At 39.0% G+C, this 17,048-nt stretch overlaps 1 protein-coding gene across 3 annotated transcripts in view; it reads left to right on the top strand.

Annotated features, from left to right (window-relative positions):
* The window catches only part of fbln1 (fibulin 1), a 106,357-nt gene that overhangs the window by 55,827 nt on the left and 33,482 nt on the right, over positions 1–17,048 (top strand). For all 3 annotated transcript variants that reach the window (XM_052030006.1, XM_052030004.1, XM_052030005.1), the window contains exons 13-14: positions 951–1,082; positions 13,704–13,827. In XM_052030006.1, coding sequence (XP_051885966.1) covers positions 951–1,082; positions 13,704–13,827 — 256 coding nt within the window. The remainder of the gene's footprint in view (positions 1–950; positions 1,083–13,703; positions 13,828–17,048) is intronic.

The raw sequence follows: 17,048 nt of genomic DNA, 5'->3' as shown, positions 1-17,048 counted from the left end.
GTCCACCAATATGTTATCAAGCCTTTTAATTAGTTACCAGGAGCTGAATAATAGTTGCATAAATGTTACCCGTGTTCTGATAAGCCATTATTTCCTTAATCAGCTAGTGCATGAAGTGAAAGCAAGTCACTTTACCTCCACACTCAGATGAGGACAGAAAGCAACCACTTAAAATGGGGAAAACATACCAACCTGTTTTGAACTTTACTTCTAACTTAGTATAGGTCATCAACTTTGTGTATCTGCCCCACCACAGACCATTCCCTGCTCACTTGGTCAGCTAGACATACTTTTATTAGGGGTCTTCTCTTTTCTTAAGCAAAAGGAAAATTTCACAATAAGTCTTTTAGTGAAGACGATGCTCCTTAAGTAGCATGAACTGTGTTCATCATGTCAATATTCGCTGGATTCATGGAACTCACTGAAAATCTGTGTTTCTTATAAAGAAAAAACTAAGTCCCATTGATTAGAAGTCATGAATTTATGGAAACAAAGGGAAAATGCTGCAGATGTTGAAAATTTATAATCTAACAAAGTGTTGGAAATACCCAGCAGGTCAGATAGTGTCTGTGAAGAGTTAATGTTTTACGTCAGTGGCTTTCATCAGAACTGGAAGAAGTTAGAAACAAAAAATGCAGAAGGTGGGGGAGGGGAAACCATAAAGAAACGTTTGTGATAGGGCAGAAGGCAAGAGAGATGCCAGGAAGGATGACAATGAGAGGAACGGAGGGTGGTAAAGGAATTACAGAATAGCAAAAGACAGGTCTGGGGTGTAGTTGTATGAGATATGGTAGCCAAATTGTGCATAGGAAGCTTCTAAAAACAATGCAAGCATGACCAGATTATTTTTGTGATGTTGATTGAGGGATAGCTCTCCATGTTGCATCATATGTAACCTCTTTTGACAGCTGTCATATTCTAACTATGCATTTCTCTGCATCTGGTTATAGACATTGATGAATGTGCATTACCCGCCGGAGGCAACATTTGCTCATATCGATGTGTCAATGTTCCTGGAAGTTTCCAGTGTGCTTGCCCAGTTGTTGGTTATGCTCTTGCATCCAATGGACGTAACTGCCAAGGTAAGAAAATATTTCTGCAGGGGATTTTAAACTAATGAATTGACTTGTAATTATTTTAGCATATACTTTACTACATCAAATAGATCTATCTACAGATATTTCACTGCAATTAAAGAGATATTGCACATTTTGAATTATTTATGCTGGTTTCCTGTTGAAGTCCTACTGATCAAGAAGTCTGGGAACTAATTGTCACGATACTCTTGAACACTGATGTCATATCTCCATCATATGTCTTGCATGTGATAATGTCATCAACATGCACGGTGCCCATTAATTTTTTACTTACCAACAGAAATTGGATACAAAGCTTGCAACTTATAACCTTCATCATTAACTCACATTTTAACGAAGAATATATTGTGCTTAAAGGAGAGAATCCTGTGAAATTCCAAGTGTGGTCCACTCAATGACATTGTTCTAGATTCTATAATCATACACCTGCACCCCCACCCCAACCACCCCACGTTATTTTACTGCATTAAAAAATTGGTAACCTCAAGCACAAATTGAAGCAACTGTTCACTGATACCTTCAATTCACAGATGCCTTGATGTGTAGCCCCCTGGTTGTCACTAGCCTAAGACGTGTCTCAGGGAGTCTCCATCTGAAGGCCCATGTGCCATTACCTTTCCCAACCCCTCAGGTTGCTTTCCCTCATCTGCACATAGGCAGCGCTGTGGCCCTGATGACTCTCTCAACAGTGGTGAATGACCTCCCAACAGGCAGGGTGTGAATAAGCTGTTGATATCTGTGAACATGTGACTCGCATCTTAATTGTCCTTAAAGGTAGAAAATCATGTAACGATTTCTCAAAGTGAGGATATTCCAAATTTGTGATTTTCTTTTAGAATTCGTACGATTTGCATTAGGGCAAAGCCTAGCATGCATTTAGTGCACCAAGACCAGGTGAAATCCAATTTCCAGACAATAATGGAGTAAACTTCTATCTTAAATTGAACCCAGAAATATTGGAAATACTTAGCAATTCAGGCAACATCTATCTATGGGGAGAGAATCAAAGTTAACATTCTGGGACATTGATCTTTAGTCAGAGTTAGCAGAATTAAATTTATATCTTCAGCTTCTGAGTGTGAATCTAGTACAGTGAAGAATAACAATCAAACAAACCCTAAAGTGATTCACTGTGTTAGAATACTATCTAACAAGTGTGGGTTGTGGTATCCTGGTCGGTGTGGTCAGTCAGGTTTTGCTGTCTAGTAATCATTCTTGTCAATTAGACCATGGAATACTATGTCTTGGAACATTACTGAAAGGCCAGGGACATAACAGGTAATCCTCTGTGAGTTTATGCCAGATGTTACACTTATTTGGGGGGGGGGGGCTGAAATCCCACCATGCATGAACTGTCCACCTGAGCAAGGTCTGATCACCTCTGTCTGCAGATGTGCATGCCCAGCTACCAGCACGCAGGCACAGAGCACTCCTCAAGCATTTTGAACTTCCAGGCACCTCTTGGTGCCTCCAGCAGCTATGATAATGATTCATTCTCAGAAGATCTACTGATGGCATCAAAGGAACTGTAGATTTAATAAAATTGAATCATTTGGCCTAAGAATTCACATGGTGCCAAGAGAAAAAAAAGCATGAAGATAAACAAACCAGAAATGACTGTAAATCTGACAAGATTATTTATGGCTATTTGCTTGTGTTACTCAGTGCCATGTATTACAATAGCTGTTAATTTCACATTATCAAGCCGGTAGCAGGGGGCAAAGGAAGCAGCAGAAATACACCTCATGTTATTTAAATGGGAGTCTACCTTAGTCTTATCCTTAGTCTACCCTGCAGCTTACTAGAAATCTGCATCGTACAAAAACAGGTGTAAGCCTTTTAAATGCTTTCCTTAGTGGCTCAGGAATTGATGCATAAGGGGCAATGAGTTGAAGAAAATTAGCTCAATGTTGCTGTAATATATTGCTGAGATGGCTTACAGCTGTCAAAATATTGCTTGATATGGCATGTTGGACAATTTTTATTCACTAATAACTATTTTCATTGTTCACTCGTGTGAATCATAGCTATCGAGCACTAAAGGAGAAAATACCAATAATGGTTCCATGATAAGTGCTTTCATTATTGCTTTTGCTGCTGCAACTCTTTTCATTTAGTTTATATGACACTTTTTTTAAACACAACAAATTCCAAGAAGAAATTCTTGAAACAGTTTAAGAAAAACAAAACAATGCGATTACTTGAAGTGATTGGAAATCTTCTTTCAGCAAAATCCTTCTTTTTCTTTTCTGCCTGAGATCTGAGCATTCTGTCACCTCTTAAAGGCGCTTCTGTCTCTACCAGTTTATCACCAAAGAGCAGGATGCCAAGGTCTAAGGCTTCTCACCTGTCAGGGTGGAAAGAAACTCAAGCTTTTCTTTAAAGCTAAAGGATGATGTTTCTTGAAAGATATGAGGATTTCTCTCACTGGCCTTTAAAATAAATACATTATCGGTAATGAAGTACTTCTGAAGTTTAGTTACTGATGTAATGTAGGAAATGAGACAGTCAATTTGTGCACAGCTACGACCAAGTGAAAATGACTAACTAATCAAATTTAGAAATGTTTAAGGGATAAATATAGTCCACAATACCAGAAAAAATTATTTTTTAAATTACATAAAATATGCAGAACAAAATTGGTTATTCAACAGACTGATCATTCTGGTGTTTATACTCCATTCCTCTTCCTACCCCTCTTAATCCTACTGGCATAATTTTCTATTCCTTTCTCTTTCATGTGTTTATTTATCTTCTCCTTAAGTGTTTATATGTAAATAGCTTCAATTACTCAGTATGGTAGCAAGTTTCACATTATTGCCATTTTGATAAAGACATTTTTCCTGAGTTTCCCATTCAATTTATTAATGATGATATTCTATGTGGTTTTGTTCTCAACCACGAGTGTAAACAAGTTCAAATTTTGTTGACAGACTGAATTTCTCAATTCTACTGGCATTCTTGAGAGGGCAAGGGGAATGAGCTAATATATCATCCAAAATGTGGCACCTTCACTGATGTAGCACACTCTTAGAATGCACTCACCATAATTGTGGTAGACATTACAGAGCCCGTGACTATCTGTGATCTGAAACAATAAGAAGATGGTATCCCCATACCTAATTATATCCCACATCCCCCTCATCCCATATTCTCTGATGATCCTGTTGCCTCACTATCCTTCAATATAGCCCTACACTTCTTTCAGACAGCCAAGAACTGGAACCTGGGCAAGCAGTAGTAAAAAAGCAAGAGAAGTGAAAAAGCTGCATCAGTGGATTTTGCACATGTTCAACCTGAAGTGCTGAAGAGATGATCCATCTTGGATTCCTCCTGAGATGCCCGCCATCTCAAGGCAGCACAGTAGCAAAGCAGTTAATGCAGCTGCCTTACAGCTCCAACAAACCCAGGTTCAAACCTGACCTCGGCTGTTGTCTTTGTGGAGTTTGCCCCATGACCATGTGGGTTCCCATTCAGTGCTTCGGTTTCCTCCCACATCCCAACATGTGCTGAAAGATTAATTGCAAATTATCCCTCAGTGTAGGTATGTTGCAAAAAAGAATATAAGTGGAGTTGATAGGCATGTGAGAGAGAGAATAAATTGTAGGGAGTATGAGGTAGATAAGAGGCCTCTTTCTGTGTCATAATAATTAAGTACAGGAGATATTCTTCAGCAAATTCAATTTAATGCATGCATCTGACATCAAGGAATGGCTGAGAGAACTAAATACAGTAAAGGCAATGGAATCTGTAGAACTGAAGACCTGAATTCCAGAACCAGCTTTGCTTCTACCAGTCTGTTCCAGGACAATTACAATGCTGGCAATTTCTTGACGTTATGGAAAATAGCCCAGATATATGCTGTTCAAAAAAGCAGGCCAAATCCCATCCAATAAATTATAGTTCAATTATTTTACATACATTGTAAATGTATACATTAAAAATACATTATTCTCATACATTGACAATGTGAAAGGCTGGTAATGTTAATAGCACTAACAAGTGACTCTCACTCTCTGATAACCTGCTCAGTCTGGTTTCATCATGACCTCTGAGCTCCAGATCTCATCTCAGCCTTGATGTAAACAAGGCCTAAAGAACTGAATTCCACAGGTGAGGTGAAAGTGACCGTCTTTGACATCAAGCAGCATTTGACCAACTGCAGCAATGAAAGATCCTGCTGAAACTGATGTCAATGGGCATCAAAAGAATATTCCAGTGGTTGGATTACATCTTATACAAAGGAAAATGATCATGGATGTTGGACATCAGTTATCCCAGCTCCAGGAGTTCCTCAGAGCAGTATCCTTGGCCCAATTATCTTCAGTTCCTTTATTAATGGTGTTTTTTCCATCGTAAGATTAGAAGTGCAGATGTTTGATGATTGGACAATGTTCAAATCTATTCATAACTCCTCACAAAATGAAGCAGTTTATGCTTGCATGCAAAAAGACTCAGCGGAATACACCACGGGGACATCCCTCCGACCACAATCAGTGAGGATAGGCAGCAACACCACCGGCACAATTATTCTCAACACTGGTGCCCCATAAGGCTGCGTCCTCAGCCCTTTACACTACTCCCTATATTCTCAAGACTGCGTGGCCAGATTCTGCTCTAACTCCATCTACAAGTTTGCAGATGATACCACCGTAGTAGGCCGTATCTCAAATAACATGAGTCTGAGTACAGGAAGGAGATAGAAAGCGTAGTGACATGGTGTCATGACAACAACCTCAGTGTGAGCAAAACAAAAGAGCTGGTCATTGACCAGGAAAGGGGGCGGTGTACATGCACCTGTCTACATCAACGGTGCTGAAGTCAAGAGGGTTGAGAGCTTCAAGTTCCTAGCAGTGAACATCACCAATAGACTGTCCTGGTCCAACCACGTAGACGCTACAGCTAAGAAAGCTCACCAGTGCCTCTACTTCCCCAGGAGGCTAGAGAAATTTGGCACGTCCCCTTTGACACGCACCAATTTTTATCAGTGCACCATAGAGAGCATCCTATCTAGATGCATCACGGCTTGGTACGGCAACTGCTCTGCCCAGTACCACAAGAAACTGCAGAGAGTTGTGGACGCAGCCCAGCGCATCACGGAAACCAGTCTCCCCTCCACGGACTCTGTCTATACCTCTCACTGCCTTGGTTAAGCAGCCAGCGTAATCAAAGACCCCACCCACCCGGGTCAATCTCTCTTCTCCCCTCTCCCATCAGGCAGAACATACAGGAGCCTGAAGACACATACCACCAGGCTCAAGGACAGCTTCTATCCCACTGTGATGTCTATTGAATGGTTCTCTTATATGATGAGATGGACCTTTGACCTCATAATCTACCTTGTTATGACCTTGCACCTTATTGTCTACCTGCAATGCATTCTCTGTAGCTGTGACACTTTACTATGTACTCTGTTATTGTTTTTACCTGTACTACCTCAATGCACTCTGTACTAACTCAATGTATGTGGACTGTGTAATGAATTGATCTGTACGATCGGTATGCAAGACAAGTTTTTCACTGTACCTCGTTACAAGTGACAATAATAAACCAACACCAATACCAATCTATATGAGGTGCTGCCTCAAAAAGGCAACATCCATCATCAAAGATCCCCAGTATCTGGGCCATGCCATCTCCTCGCAGCTACCATTGGGCAGGGGGTGCAGGAGCCTGAAGTCCCACACCACCAGGTTCAAGAACAGCTACTTCCCTTTAACCATTTGGTTCTTGAATCAATCAGGACAACCAAAATTGCTACAGTTTAGCAACACTGTGACCACTTTGATCATTTTGCACTAAATTGAACTTTGTTTTTTTTTGTTCTAATTGTGTTCTTTCTTGTAAAAATTGTGTATAACTTATGTTTAATTTATGTTTCTCTTGTAAATGCTGCTTATATGTTATGTGCCTGTGATGCTGCTGCAAGTAAGTTTTTCATTGCACCTGTGTACACACGTACTTGTGCGTATGACAGTAAACTCGACTTTGACTTTGACTTTGACTTTGAAAAGTGTCAGGCAACAAACATCTCTAGCTAAAGAGAATCTGACTGCCTACTCTTGACATTCAGTGGCATTGACATCACTGAAACTTCCACCATCAACATCCTAGGGATTACCATTGCCTAGAAATACAACTGGACCTTTATAAAAATAGCACAGCTACAAGAGCAGGTCAGAGGCTGGGCGTCCTGCAGTGAATGATTTCCCAGAGCCTATCCACCATTAAGAAGCACTGGCCAGGAGAGTGAAGAAGTTCTCTCCACTGACTGGATGACGTAGCTGCAGCTCAAGAAGATCAAAACCATCTAGGACAAAGCAGCCTGCTTGATTAATACCCTATGCATAAGACTAATATTAATTCCCTTCACCATCACGGCATGGTAGCTACAGTTCAAGAAGACCACCTTCTTGTCAGAAATTAGGGATGGCAATAAATTTTGGCCTTCACAGCACAAAATAAATTGAAAGAAATCCTTGATGGAACCTGCAATCCTGGCAATGAAAGCCTGCAATGACTGCTATAGGTGCCTGCATTGGCTACATGACCACCTAATGAGAACCCTTCTCCTCATCCTTCTTAATCTTCCAGCAGCTTGTCCTGTTCTGCATGCTGTCTCTTATTCTTCCTGTGACATTGCATTCCAACACAAATTCCTGCAAATACAACTATGTTTGTGAGTAATTCATTTGTGAGGAAGCTTAACGGAAAAAAATCCTTTAGCACCTGGCCTGCTACTCCCTACAGAATTTAGCAACTTTAAAGAACTCTGGAAATCGCCAGTCCATTGAATCATCAGAGCAATGCTCAGGAGAAGTCAATCAACAGCTGATCAGGATGTAGTTGATGATCCCTTTACATAGTGCTGGTGATTGGGTCCTTCCTGCTCATGAATATATGTTCAGCTGTGCCAGATTAAGTGTGGGTGTCCTCTGGAACATGTTGCTCCAATCTGGCAGCACTGGTGTTACAACAGGGACTGCAGATGATGGAATCTGGAGCAACAAACAATCAGCTGAACTTAGCAGGTCTTCCTGCTAGGGTTTCGACCTGAAACGTTGACAATTCCTTTCCTCCCACAAATGCTGCTCGACCCACTGAGTTCTTTCAGCAGATTGTTTGTTGCTCCAGGGTTGTATCTTTTTGTGAGTCGATCATGATGTTGACAGAGGCTAGTAGACTTTCCAAATGGTTACCACCACATCTTACACCAGAAACATGCCCTTGCCCATCAGCTGGCATATTGGAACCAATTTTTATCCACAGTGATCAAAACAAGGTGCTGTTGAATTGAGTTTTATGGCCACCATTTTTATATAATATTAATAAACTGGATCATCACTAACCTGGAACAAACTGGAACTTGGCTGGTCCAGGCAATTCCCAGGAAATGGCATTTTAAAAATGAATTCCAATTTATCTATGTATTTGAAACCTTTGAATCTCAAGGTGTTCTATGTGCTGAATGGTTTGCATTTCATTTACTGTACTAATACAAACCTATTTTGCAAATGTATTATAAAGATTTCATATTCCTGTGACCAACCCAATAAAGGCCTTTGCAAAAGCTGTTTAGAGACAGAAAGAAATGGCATCACAGAACAAGTATCATCACTTCAGCACCATGAGATCCTGCAGATGACAACCTAGATTCACCCCGATAAGCTGTGAGCTTGATGTCATGGTCTGTGTCCTACAATCAGTGACCCATGTTTTCCGGATCAGTGCCTTTAGCCTTTTGAAGTCTTTAAGTCCGGGAGCATGGGGAAATATTTTAGTGAAAGGGTGGAGAACTGCATGTCTGATATAGTGATGCCTGTCATACTTTGTAAAAACTTAGAAGTCTGTTGACAAATAAGGGCATTCTTTGTATATGGAGTCCAAGCTCTAAACAAATTCCCATTGGATCAACATCAGTTGCAGAAATTGCTTCATTTTAGAGGTTGTTTTTGTTAAGAGAATCATAGAAAAATTACTTCTATCTCATTTGTATATTGAAGACAGAGATCAATAGATGTTTGGATATTAAAGGAATCAAAGGATATGGGGCTAGTACAAGAAAGAGTGCTGAGTTAAAAGTTCAGCTATGATCTTACTGAATGGCAGAGCAGATTCAAAAGGGTAGATAGCCTACTTCCACTTCTACTTCTTATGTTCAGAAAGTCAATGATTGTCATTTTCACATTAGGTCACAGTTCCACAAGGTCTTGCTCCCCAACTCCAGCTATATTTCTGGCCCTGGGCCTCTTATTTCTCGAGGCCAACTCCTTGGTCAAGGTTGAGACTGAATGAGTTAAAAAGTGATAAAGTAGAGGTACAAGAAAAGTTAGATGTGTTTAAAAGTAAATAAATCATCCTGTCCAGATGGAATGTATCTTAACTTGCTGAGGGAGATAAGGATGGAAAATTGGCTATAATCTTCCAAATACCTGTGAATACTGAGATGCAGTGAAGAATTGCAAATGTTCAAAAGAGTATATAAAGATAAACCCAGCAAATTCAGGCCAGTTAGTTTAACCTCAGTGATGGGGAAACTGTAGCAGCCAGAGAGATGTCAAGTATCTATTAAGGCTCTGGGAGGACACACTGATGTCTAGGAAGAGATATTGGGAGCAACAGAACAAAGAAATACAATGAGGAAGGTCACGTAATCGATACCTGGTCAGTATCAATCGAGAACATAGCTGTGAACTATCCCATTGTAAACCATCCCACCATGAGTTGTCCAGAGGACTGAACAGGCAAATGTGCGAATTGACATCTTGTGGAAAGTACAATTTGATAAATTATGAAAGCTCAAACAAACACTCTGTTCATTAAGAAGCCAGTGGTTGAAGTAATTGTGGGATGGCACCAGCAAGAATTTGAAGTTAAAGAAACGTATTAATAAGGATTGGAATTACAGCTATGTAAATGACAATAAAGAACCAAGCAATGTTTGGAAGGTATGCAAAGAAATGTATAAAAAGGTACCTTACAAGATAACCATCAGCAGTGACTCTGGAGACCAACCACTGAAGAAAAAGACCCTGTTTCAGGGACTCAGAGAAGAATTCACCAAGATCGAACCCTGGGCAGGTTCATCAAGGGTCTAAAATATCTGAATACAGGTAGTGGTGTGGAAGTTGTGAAAGTAAACTAAAGAGTTGTGTAACTAAAAGATTGTGAAACTAAAGAGTTGATAAGTCTTGTTTGAAACTACATAGTGAATCTTTGAATTGTTTGAATCAATCGCAATTAATAAAGAAAGATAGTTGTTAGGCAAAGTTTTTGTCTGCTATGTTTTATCATGTGCTGCATTTAATTGGCAACAGAATTTACAGAAGTGATAACCAGGGACAGAATTATCAGTTACTTGGACAGCTATGGATTGATTAGAGAAAGCCAAAATGGATTTGTCACAGCTAGTTGTATTTAACTAACAATACATTTTTTGATGAGATAACAGAGAACACCAATGAGGGAAATGCAGTCAAAGTGGCATATACTGTATGGACTGAAAAGGCTTTGATAAAGTACCAGATAATAATCTTATCAAGACTGAGTCCTATTGGAATAAGAGCATAGATAGAGAATTGGCTAAGTGACTGGAAACTGACACCAACAGTGAATAGTTGTCTTTCCCAGGTGTTGGTATTAGAACCACTGATGTTTTTTTTAATATATATTAATGATATAGACTTGACTGTTCAGCGCAAAAACACCAAATTTGCAAATAACACAAAATCTGGTGCAGAGAGCCTGAACATGCACATGAGGGAGAAAGGAAAGGAAATAATAGAAAGAAATCTATCTAAGCTGATACATTTAGATGGGTAAAGAAATGAGGTCTGAGTGGGCATGGTCTGAATGGGCCAAATGTCCTTTTTCTGTGACATCTATCCTGTATTATCCAATGAATTTCTTGAATACACTGATTACAATTGCTTAAGAAGATGATCAGGAAACTAAAGGTTCCACTGAAAAGTCAGTAATGTTTAACCCACGGGTGCTGCCTGACATACTGAGTATTTCATGCAATTTTTGTTTTTTATTTAAGAAGCTAATAGTTCACAGGCAAGTAGGAATATGCAACAAATCTTTATAAACAGAGGAGTCCCAGAAATTATGTTGGAAAGCAAAATGTTTCAGATGTTGGAAATCTGAAAAAAAAAGCAGAAAATCCTGGAAATACTCATTAGATCAGGCAGCATCTCTGCAGAGAGAAACAGATATAATTTTTCAGTTCAGGTCAATGACCTTTCATCAAAAATGAGAAAAGTTAGAAATCAAACCTCTTTGACTTTACAGAGAAGGGGAAAATTGAAATCCTTTCTTGACTGACATGTTGTTCACCTTCAGTGACCATTGTTTTCTGTTGAAAGAATCACACCAGGAAGGTTGATCTGATGGTAAACAGATTGGTTTCCTTTATTTGTTCAAACTAGTATGAATTTTGAATTTATGTGACTGTAATCATAATTCTCAGAATTTCTTAAGTTTGATATTTAAATAAAAACTCTTAAGAACTCTTTAAAACTTCAACATCTGACATAAGGCTTCTAATGAACTGAATCTCTAGCACGAGATCTATTTATATTGACGTTCAATACTGTGCTACTAAAGGATGTACAGATTCACAGTGGTACACTAAGTTTAGCTGCCCTGGTGTTATATATTTTAGCTTAGAGTTCAAGGAAAGTGGTTTGAGATGTACTGACCTTCAGAAGGGTGCCACGGGGCAAGAACCAACCAGGGATTTGGACAGGTAATATTTTGTAAAGGTTATAATATTATCCCCTTTACAAAGGGTGACAGAAATTGTTGATTTCCCATGCTCTACAAAAGGACTGAGGTGGCATTGCTCATATATCAGCTTGTCCTGGCAGAGAGCCACTGCTGCCAACATGCTGGAGCTTGTTCCAGAGCAGCCTGGTACTAGTTCCCACACTATTTTTTTCTGGTTTCCTTATCTCTCCTCATTATAAACTGATTTTTAATTTGTCTCTTTCTCCTAATCCCTCCTTCTTTCTTCTCCTATCACCCCTTGACTCCAGTATGTTTATCTTGTTGTGTTCCTGTTGTGGTCTTTTTATGGTTCAGAACTATAGCTAATTCCAAGCTTAGAGAGAGGTGGCAGTGAGAATCAATTGACTGTGGATGAGGAGGGCTTCACAGGTTTCCGTAGTTGTGGAGTGGCAGATAGCAATATGCAGCAAAGTATTCTCCGAGAACAGACTGTGGGTAGTGGACACGGAGCATAAAGGGCAGTAAGAAGAATAATTCCAGAAATAAGAGACTGGGAATAGGCCATTGCTGCAATACAAGGGTTTTGATCAAGAAGTGCACGGTTGAATTTCTGAACTGATACAAAACAGCACAGAAATGGTTTTTAATGCATTTTACTCCAGGAGAGAAAAAAACATTTTCAATTTAAAACACCAAGAAACACACTGTGAATATGATTCTAGGTTTTGGCATTTTAAGCAGAAAATTAAAGTTAAATAGACCAGGTAAATGGAAAGACAGGTTAATGTTCCAGAATGTAATCCAATTAGATAAGGACTGGTTGAATCAAGAACTCAGTATAATGAGTAACCGGGCAGATATATGGTACATTGGTATGTGGTGTTGAATTTATCATTGTAATCACTCCAATAATAATATGGCAATAACATGTAATTTTTTAATCTATTAATGCTATAATACTGGCCTATTTATTTAAATCTTAAAGTAAATATTACCAAGATCTCCTGGGACCTTTTCTTGAATCATAGCAGATCTGTGGTTATCGTACACAGAACTTCTAAGGTCATTGGGTTTGAAATGAGGTGGCTAACCTCCAACTGGAAGCTAGAAGTTCAAATAAAAGAGTTCATTTCATCACTGCAACCTTCACTGAATGGTTTCTCTTGGTTCTCAGCCACACAAGCAATTAAAACAATTTTGCTAAAGTGTTGTCATTCTTGTCAAGTTATGCCTTAAGGTACTTTTAAGAATCAAAGCATAATTTTACATAGGATTTCATTTATTATTTTGATCAGAGCCATTTCAATGCTCCAAAAAAACTGATCATTCAGGGTCAAACATGGAGTTCTAGGAAAGATGGCATGGATTTGGGAGACATACTACAAGGAAGGACAGGAAGTATTGAAAATGGGAGGTAGTTTGTAAGGATGAAGCAGCTCAGCAATGGTAATAGATTTCAAGATTTCTGCAGTGCACACAACAGATTTCTTCCTTCCACTTACAGTTCCTTTGCATTGCAAGGAACAGATTAATATGGATAAAACTTGCAGGATGGATATGGGCAATTATGTGTGACAAGCAACTGTGTATAAAAGGTTATTTTTGATCTAGGTTACATTTACTAGAATTAGAAAAACATGTACAAATGTAGTTCTATGTGTTTACCATCAACAAATTAGCTTTTAACTTAAAATTTTTGTTCAGTGGATATCCTACATGTAGAAGAATTTTTGAGAAAGCAGAGAGCTCCTTAGCACATTAGGGCTCAACACTGCACATGTTCTAATGAAGCTTAGCTTCACAGTTGGGTGTAGACACTGCAAAAATCACACAGCTTGTAAAATTACGCTCCCTAAAGCCTGTTTCCTTTCCCAGATATTGATGAATGCATCACAGGGATGCATAACTGCTCTGGTACTGAGACTTGCTTCAATGTCCAGGGGAGCTTCCGCTGCCTGACCTTTGACTGCCCAGAAAACTACCGAAAGTCTGGAGATGCGTAAGTATTTTTTGTTGACATTTTCAAACCATTAACAACAGAATCTTCACATTGATATCCAGATAGAGACTTTGTCACCTAAGTTCATAGGTGGCTTATGCTTTTTAAGCAAGCCTTCAGGCAGGCCACCATTCTTCTTAGTTCTAGCTATGGGCAAAGTAATAATGGTTGAAACTAGTAATGATCAGTTTAAAAGAAACTATAATCTTCTTCCTTACTAGATGATGTAAGAGTATAATGCACTGAAAATCATGTATCAAATGATAATCAGGTTAAATTTCTTCAAGTCTCGAGCAACAAACAATCTGTTGGAGGAATTCAGTGGGTTGAGCAGCATCTGATGGGGGAGAGGAATTGTTGACAAATTTTTAAAAAATCCTGATGCAGGGTTTCCACCCGAAACATTGATCCTTCTCCCCCCACGGGTGCTTCTCAATCCGATAAGTTCCTCCAGCAAATAGTTTGTTGCTCCAGATTCCAGCATCTGCAGTCTTTTGTGTCTCCTCTTTCTTCAAATCGCTATGCTTTGTGCAAAGATTAGGGTTTTAATCACAGTTACTCCCGTTACGGTTGCTCCTGAATGTTTTTATGCAGTTGAAAGAACACAACATGAATTTGATATCTTATTTTAAAGTTGTGCTTCAACCTATAGTTTAAATTGTTAATTTCACTGTCCACCAATAAGTGTTTTTCATGTAAGGGAGTGGTTTCACATTTCCCTCAATTATTCACGCTGCACTGTTGAATTCCTTTTTATCCACTTAATTATGAGCCTGAAACTTCATGGGCTGATCCTGGTTTGATTTCGACTCAAGTGGATACATGTTCTGGCAGGGTTCCCTAATTTAAAATAACACAAATAGGTACTTACATCTGATATGGGCACATGTTGAACTCCCACCAGAATTGGGAAGTTGGTGGTCGGGCAAAGCGAAACAATTTTGCCGAGAAATTGGATCCATTTGCATGATTCTTTCATGTGAAAATTGTGCATAAAAATATAATCATCTGGGTCAGATTGTGTTAGCAATCATTTCCAGGTAAAATTGTGCCCATCACGGAATGGGTGCAGGCACTTCCGTGCACAATTTACCTTAGTATGGCTGATGTTTCTCAGTGTCAATCACACCCTGATGACATCACAGGTAATTACTGCAATTTTTCTGTATTGTAAGCATAAATTGGAATTTTTTTGTGATCTATGAATGTTGTTGATTACACAAACAAAAAAAGTAGAAGGAAGGATTAGCAATGAGATGTCAATAAAAGGTTCTGCACTATTATGCCACTGTCTTGTGCAGAGCATCCACAAGGCTCAGTGTACAAAGGCCAGGATTATGGAAAATGCATGAGCGGTACTCCTTTCACTATTTGGAGCAAAACACAAAAAGCTGGAGGAACTCAGCATGTTAAACAGCATCTATGAAGGAAAATGGACAGTTGACATTTCAGGTCAAGACACTAGTTCTGATGAAGGGTCTCGACCTGAAACGTCAAGTGCCCATTTCCCTCCATAGATGCTGCCTGGCCCGCTGAGTTCCTCCAGCTTTTTGTATGTTGCTCCAGATTTCCAGCACCCAGCAGATTTTCAGACAGTTTCTTCTGTCTCCTTTCACTACTTATAGCCTTTTTGTTCAAATATTTATATTGCTATTTGCAGCACACGTTTAAAGCAGCAGAACAGGGTGAAACTCAATTTCTAAGCATCTAATTCAGAACTCGTATTGGTTCAGCCTTCCTTAAAAAGCCTACCTGTAGAAATGTGTGGTTTCTTCTGAGGTTCCAAATAAGGCCCAGGATATGTATCAGATAGGAAGAGTAGGGATGATACACAATGATTAAAGTTAGATTGAATGTTCCCGTGATTGTGTTTAGATCCAATTTCATACAGTGATGAAGGAAAATAACCTGATTGGAGACCTTCATACCTGGTACAGTGGGAAAGATGAGTTCAGATTTAGGAAGTGATAAACTTCTGATTTACTGCATTGCTCTTTCCCTCTCAACATCACAGTATGCACAACCGAACTTTGAATAATTATGTTGATTTATGGTATAGTATTACATTTGACAGAATGAATCTCTCCAGAAATTTATCTCATCTTAACAACAAATCACCAGCATTAAAAATTACTTTTGCTACAACAGCTTTAAAAACCAGCCCTCAAAGTTTTTATTGTACATTTGATTTCCTTTTTTAATACAAGAAGATCTCAGCCAAAATTAAAAACTTATACTTGAAGTTAGTATTTTGGCCAAGAGCCATCATTGTGTTAGCCTCTGAATGACGACAAAGTCTGACTATTTAGAAAGTTTCCATCATATACTAGGAGGATTCCATCGGTGTGTTTGCTAAGCATGCACCTTCATAGCATAAATGCAATTTTTCTCAGTTTCTAATGGCATTGTTCCAAATTGTTTGAGAAAATAACGACGCAATGACTTCCTCGGGTAAAGTGTTGTGTAGTTATTTTCTTAACTCAAATCGTATGAGGTGGATCCTTGCCTAAGCAGTGATCTGTTGGAGAAATTTGCAAGAACTGCGTAAGAACCGGTGGAATTCTTATTCTGTAGATTAAGGGATGTCCTACATGGAGTGGACTTGCAGATCTGTCAGGATCTGATTGCATAAGAAGTGTTCCATTTCAGTTCATGCACTCATCTCACTTAAAATTATTACACTTTGGTGCAGCAGTCTATTTAAAAAAGGGAGATACCAGACCCAACAATGCTCTACTTTAGAAGCTCAATTTGCAGCTGCCAGACCAACTGTTGATTAATTGGAAATGAATGTGTGACACTGAAATTTTGTGTGCAAGATTCTGTCTCTGTTACGTGGCAACCGTGACACCTTATTATCATCAGTGTGAACAGTTGTGTTGTGGGTATTGTGGGCCTAACAGTTTAAGAAAGGTTTCCCCTCAGTGTGGGACCAAGTCTAAGTCAATATTTGAAGAAGGGAGGTAACATCTTTTTCAGTATTTTTGGGTCATTTGCAAAACCTTATGACTGTTTCCTCTTTGCTGCATGTTAGCTCTTAGATTACACGCTCTTCAACAGCTTCATTATCTGCTTCATTTATACATAATGTTTTGCTTAGCTGGACAGACTTAGACATTTTTCTTGACACTGTATTTTATCTGCTGATATCTGGTTCTAATCTTCTATTTACCAGAGTATTGGCCTTTCTTCTTGCCAGCTTCGTTAGTATTATTATGATT

Source organism: Pristis pectinata, chromosome 15, assembly GCF_009764475.1.
Source record: "Pristis pectinata isolate sPriPec2 chromosome 15, sPriPec2.1.pri, whole genome shotgun sequence".
Classification (NCBI taxonomy): Eukaryota; Metazoa; Chordata; class Chondrichthyes; order Rhinopristiformes; family Pristidae; genus Pristis; species Pristis pectinata.
The sequence above is the reverse complement of the archived record's forward strand: the minus strand, read 5'-3'. Positions and strand labels throughout refer to the sequence as shown.